This window comes from Nyctibius grandis, chromosome 1 (genome assembly GCF_013368605.1).
Source record: "Nyctibius grandis isolate bNycGra1 chromosome 1, bNycGra1.pri, whole genome shotgun sequence".
NCBI classification, from domain to species: Eukaryota; Metazoa; Chordata; class Aves; order Nyctibiiformes; family Nyctibiidae; genus Nyctibius; species Nyctibius grandis.
The window spans coordinates 101,796,756-101,803,304 of NC_090658.1; the positions used below are offsets into that span (position 1 = coordinate 101,796,756).

General features: G+C 34.9%; 1 protein-coding gene across 1 annotated transcript in view; it reads left to right on the forward strand.

Annotated features, from left to right (window-relative positions):
• Positions 1 to 6,549, forward strand: part of EYS (eyes shut homolog) — a 1,023,158-nt gene that overhangs the window by 580,942 nt on the left and 435,667 nt on the right. Inside the window, 1 exon segment of the mRNA XM_068405393.1 lies at positions 3,041 to 3,165. Coding sequence (XP_068261494.1) covers positions 3,041 to 3,165 — 125 coding nt within the window.

A 6,549-nucleotide genomic window follows, 5' to 3' on the forward strand; every position in this document is an offset into this window, starting at 1 on the left:
GTAAGTTTAAAAGCTCAGCCTTCACAGTGTATTAGTTCGCTTTATCAAGTAAGCTCTGAGTTATTTGCTGCTAAACCTAGATATGCATTATAAGGGCATAAATGGTGTTTTATTAAATGGTGATCAACATACAAGATTTGCAGTGGTCATACCTTGATATGAAAGTTATCTAAAAGCCACTGTTTTCCATTTACAGAATGGTCATATCCCACATAGAAATGTGTTCCAAAGTATTTGAGTATCCAAAGTATCTGCTTACACTTTCTAATGTCAATTATATTTAAATTCTATGGTTTCTGTCCCTCCTAATGCTGAAAAAGAAATGACAGAAGGGAGGTAAGAATGTGGAGAAGCAGAACAGAAATATAAATTTATAAAAAAAGGAGTAAGAATGAAGGAAAGTGAGAGCAAACAAAAATTTAAGAAATTATTGAAGTGCTTGTCATATCCTAAGAAGTGTTAACTTCATTAACACTCTTGATAAAGCATAGAATTTATTGCAATTTTGGGAAATTTGGGAAAACTGCTGACATTAAGGTGTTGTTTTAGACTTGCAAACACTTACCAGTAACATGCTTACTGCTACTTGGTTCATAATTGCTCAGAATGGCTTAGTTAATAGAGTGCCTGCCTCTGCAGTCATGAAGCATCATTTATATCTAATGATTCTATCTGAACACAAACAAACTGAACACTGTGGTATTGTAGCATTTATAGGAAATAAAACACATCAGTATGTGAAATACTTGAATTTTCTTGAATTTGAGTTTTGAATTATCAGTAAATGTAAATATATGTATATGTATAAATGTTGGTAAAATAATCTGGTTTGTACTGAAAACTTTCCAAATATTTATTAAGTGTGTATTACCATATACAGTGATGGTGGTGTCACCAAAAAAGAGAAGTTATAAAAAATATGACTTTGCCTTCAAATTGAAATTTAGGTGGAAAACATAAAACCATGAAAGAACTTAAGATATCCAGTAAATCAAATCCCAGATACATCAATTTGCACAAGGTACACTTTTTCCTAAGTCAGACAATCATTTAACTTAAAGAATATTTAAGATCATTGAGTTTTACAGACTGAAAAGTCAAGGCCACTCACCTTGGATACACATAGTTATAGTTATTCTGTCTGGAATTTTTAGATAATAAATGTATATTTCTTCCAGTTTATGTTGTAACCACTTTTTTTTTTTTTTAATTGAAATGCCTATAAGCACATCAAAGTATAAAGTTAAAATTAAATGGATTTTAAACTATCCCAGTATTCCCTGTGTCCATCTAGTTGCTTTTTTTTTCCAGTAGAATATTCTTTCCCTTATTTTATAGGCGTTCATCCTTCTGGTCCTCCTTCCCATATCTGGGAGGAGTCGCTCCCTTCAATTTTTTTTCATTTCTTTTTTTTTTTTTTAATATGCTATGTAGCCAGTGGCAAGACAAAGGTATCTGCAGAAAATTATTTAAGCTTTCAGTGAACCACATCATCCTCTGCACCTTATTCCACTGAGCGCAGGAGAATCCTAGGGTTATTGCAGTTAGGTATGTGAGGTGGGATGAATCTGGTTCTAAATCCTAGGCTTCGACGTTTGCCAATAGGATGAAAGGCCAAACTATATCCTCTCAGTAGATTTTGCTTAACGTTTTGTGGGCAAAGAGCTATACAGGTGGCAGGTGGCCTTAAGGCTTGCTCATTAAGCCTTATCCATGTTTTTTCTCTCACACATTATGATTAGATATTTGAAAAATAGTGTGTGTGCATCACTTTGTACGTTTTCCAAACAGTGTGCTATCGCTGTCATCTGCAGTTGATGTAGACTTTGGAAAATCTGTTCTGCTGTCATTGTCTTGGTAGTTTTCAAATTCCCATTACCCAGAGTACATTCCATGTAAATTGAAACAAATATATTCTAATAGTCAAGGCAGAAATAAACCAAAACATAATTACCACTACACAGTGTAATGATCCTTCAGGAAATGTTACACATACCTGTTCCGTGGTCCATCCTCCTCCTCTTTTGCTTCAGGATCTGGAAAGCTAAGGTAAACACTACAGATACTTTGTTCTAATGATGTGTTTTGTATTCACACAATGTAGCACCTTGAGAAGTAGGTGACATGACTATTCTAATTTACTCAAAGGTAATTTGTTAATGTACTCATCTTCCTCTAAGTGGGGCGTAAAGTTTTATGCTCTTCATTAGAGCCAAGACAACATACAAGATGTGTACCACCTGGTTGCTAACAAGAGTTTTTGAATACACTGCCTCATGTGAAATGTATGTCTACAGCACATCTCAAAAGAGTAAATGTTGTAAACACCCTATGAGACTGTTTTGCAGAACATGTTTGAGTATATCTGTAAAGCTGTGCGTATGTATGCAAGGATGTGTCTCAATAAAGAGATTAGTAAGATTTCTGAGCTTCATTAGAGGTCTTGTGAATCTATTCGGGTCAGTTGTATAGTTATATGTTGGAATCATATGGAAATATTTTGTTATTAATAATCACATAGGATTTATAACCAGAAAAATAAAGCAGAGTTTTTTTCAAGATGACTAATATTTGATAACTAGAATGATAATGAAAGCATGGTCCCTGAAGGTTAGCTTTTAGGCTGTAGTTACATTTAATGGTGCAACATCTCTCAACAAGCAGTTTTCCAAACATAGACTGCAGTTACTTATCTAAATAAACTATTTTGGTAGACAAACAGTCTCCCAAGAGTACATTAAGAAAGGTTTGTACTCACCTTGCTGGAACCAGTAAACTGTAATTGAGACTGTTAAGTTTGATTATGATCCAGATGTGAAATTTGTGGATGGGTTTTGCCATCATAAATCCCCTAAAAGGTCACCATGGATTACAATGTGAAACTTGGAAGGATTCCAGTAAAATACTCCTTAAAACAGAAAGGAATATATGGGGTTGTGTCTTGTTAATGCAAATACTTTATACAGATTGTTTCCACACAAAGTATATTTTATGTGATAGTTATGCATAGTATAACACTTTGGAATGTTGTTTGCTTCAGGTGTCTTGCTGGATTTTCTGGACAGTTTTGTGAAATAGAAGTTAATGAGTGTAATTCATCACCTTGTCTACATGGCTCAACCTGTGAAGATCATGTCAATGGATACACGTGTAAATGTCAACAAGGTAACTGACATCTGACAGAACAATCTTAAACAATGATAGTTTTGAATTATCAGTGTTACTACTGAGAAAACTGGTAAATTATATCAAGCTCTTTCTTTGTATATAACCTATAAGGTACAAAAAGATTAACTATCTCTGACAAGCTTTTTGAATGAAAGCTAAAGAGAATTAACTAGTCTAATAAGCACGTTAGAAAGACTTAAAACTAAAACCAGCTCATTAAGTGAGTCTGAAGAATTATCTAGAGCTAGATTTATTATGTATGATCTTTACTAATGTAACTTACTGACCAAGTGGTCAAGCAGGCACTGTATAGCAACTAGATAATTTAACTAGCTATAGAACAAGATTGACTGAAAAGAAATTCTGAGCGTTTTAACTAACATTTATTATTGTTGTTGTTGTTGTCACACATACCCATACCTAGGTCTGCTGGCTGGGATGAAAAGACGTTTTCTGAAAAATGATAAATAGAATAAATACAAGCACTTTCTAAAAAACGTGGGAGCTGTTTTCTTATGCTGACATAGAACAACTTAAACAGGTCTTGTGACTTAGGAAAATATAAGGGGGTTAGTATTTATACAAAAGCAAAGGTCACAATCAGCCTGCATTGTCACACAATCACAAATCTAATCTGTTCAAGACTACTCATTATCTCCTGTCATGTCTATTAACAAAGAGCCTTTTGTCAACATAAGTAGGGTATAAATAACAGCCTTGAAGCATACTGTTGCATAATTCAGTTACTCTTAATTTAAAAATTATACTAGTACCTACCTCCTGAAACTTTAATTTTTTAGTTTAAATCTATTGTTTCCTATTGTACTTACCTGCATTGCTGAATATTTTCTTTGATGGTACTGATCCAAGATTTCTTAGTGATTATGTTAGAAATTATTTAGATTTATTCTGGAAGATAAATATTCTGTTCATCCATGATATGTTCATACATCTGATCTGCTTATTCTCTGTACTGAGGTATGTTCACCTTGTTGTTTTCGATTTACAAGTAATAAGATCTTGCTAAACTCTCCTGAAGTCAAGTGACCATATATGTATTACACAAAACTTTTTTGCAGTCTTTCTAGCGATCTGTTCGTATAATTTTTACATAGATTTATGTCCATGCTTGTTCTTCATTAAAAAGAAAACACATAATTAATTGAATATTAATAAAATCAGACTTTATTTTAAATTTTTTTCATTCTGAAGTGTCCTTAGTGCAGGTTACAAAACTATATGTAATAGATTAAAAAAAAAGTATGCAAGATATTGAAGGAAGAGAGTGTGTCTGTGCATAATGAGAGTCAATATGGGCAGTTTATTCATTTGTTTAATCGGTACTGGGGAATGATACCCTAACACTTAAGATTTAAATGGAAGTATCTTTGGCTTAATAGACCCTAATTAATTTTAGGACTAACTTGCTCACAGATGAATATTTTTATAGCAACTTTTTTTTTATGTCTAAGAGATACTCAGTAATCCAGAAAGACACTATACTCCTGACGTATGAACCACTGAGTGAAAAATATCTGGACTTTGCCATACAGAGGATCAGAACTCTTGATCATAAAGGTCCCTTCTGATCGTAAAAGTCTGAGTAATGACCTGTCTTCAGTACTATATATCTTTTTTCCTTTCAACACAGTTACACAGTGGAAATTCCACATGGATAAAACTATGTGTCCCCTCACTCTACCTGGTACTGTATATGGCCATATACCACTTCACTAATACAGACGACTTAAAAACTTAAAAGGTTTTTTTTTATCATTACAGTGCCTCACACAGAATATTTTGTCATGTTCAAAATTTTTCTCCTTATTTTTAAAGCTAGTAATACTTTACATATATTTGCATATAGACATATAAAATTGCTTCCCAGACAAGGACTGTAACTGTTGTCTCTATGCAACTGTACATGGAAATGCTTGGTATAAGTAGAAGAAGCTTCTCTGGGGCCTTGGAACTCACTCCTGCAGCTAACATGTTTTAAACAACTTCCCACCCTAGTGTAAGCTTCCTCTCTTTTTCATTTCTTTTAATAATAATAGCATTCATTAGTAGGAGTGAAAGATCTCTACATTATTTCTCCACCAGGAAAAGACACAGTGAAGGAACTTCATGCATTAGGTGTATGCATCATGGTTACATGTCTTTTTTTTTTTTTAATTAATGTGTTATTTTCAAATGTTATTTGAGTCTCTGAAGCAGATGAAGAGACGAGGTTACAAATCAGAAAAGGAGTGAATTTGGAGAGGCAGGGGAACCTTTGGGAGGAATAATTTCTTTGAAAGCTGCACAACTGAAGAAAGAGATTAGAAGATAAAGAAAAAGTATCTTCCAGAGACAGAAAGTAGAAACGCTTGGAACAAATCTGCTTTTGTTGCAGGCTACTACTATTTACGTATGATGGGTCTTGGATTTGTCTGCGAACCTTCACGTATAGAAATATGGAGACAGGATTGAGTATATTTGGGTTTGTAAAGGCAGCTATGGGAAAGAACTTTCCACAAGGCAGAAAGTCTGAGATATCCAGCAACAGATCCACAGCTGTAATTTAATGAAATGGAAAAGGGATAGTGGCAAGACAGAAGTAGGAACAAGGCAGAAGATTGCAGCTTTCCAAAAACCTCCAGAGAACAAAATGAAGCATGTGGTGACAGCATGTGACACCAGAATGGGGAATTGATTTAGCTTTGACAAATCCATTCTGTAATGGATCATGAATTTTGTCAGCTCTTGTCCCAGTAGCAGGCTCCATACCCTTAGAATAATAGATGCATGTTCAGGATCTGTGGCTGCAGCTGCAGGCTGTTCAGGTGCAGAAGCAGCAGAGAGAGATGTAAACTGTATTCGAATAGCATCTCAGACAGCTCAAAAGCAACAACAGCAACCATTGGAACTAATAGGGGTCTCACAGCTGAAGTCCTTAGGTGGGGCAGGCTGCACTTCTACCAGGGCAGCTAAAGCAGGACTGGAATGTAACTGGTGGTTCCATTTGATGCATGCTCTGAGGCAAATGCAGGACAGGGGCAACTAGATTTATATCAAATAAGGACCGCTGAGGGGTTTTTTTGGGCTGTGGGAGCTTGTTTGTTTGTTTGTTTGTTTACAAATGGGAAAATTTAATTGGACAAATAAGAAAGCTGCAATGCGTGGTGGGAGTATCATGGCAGAAGGTCTAGTGTTCTTCAATAACTAGCCATATTTACAAAATTCTGTGTTTTTATTTACCAAGCAAATGGGCTGCTTCCAGTTCAGCTTAGCCTCTGAGGAGCAAGTTCAAGACAGGCTCAGATTACATGACCTAAAAAACAGCTTCCAGATCAGTTTTTGGCCTCTGATTTATGGGCGTACTTAGTTGTAAAGGAGATT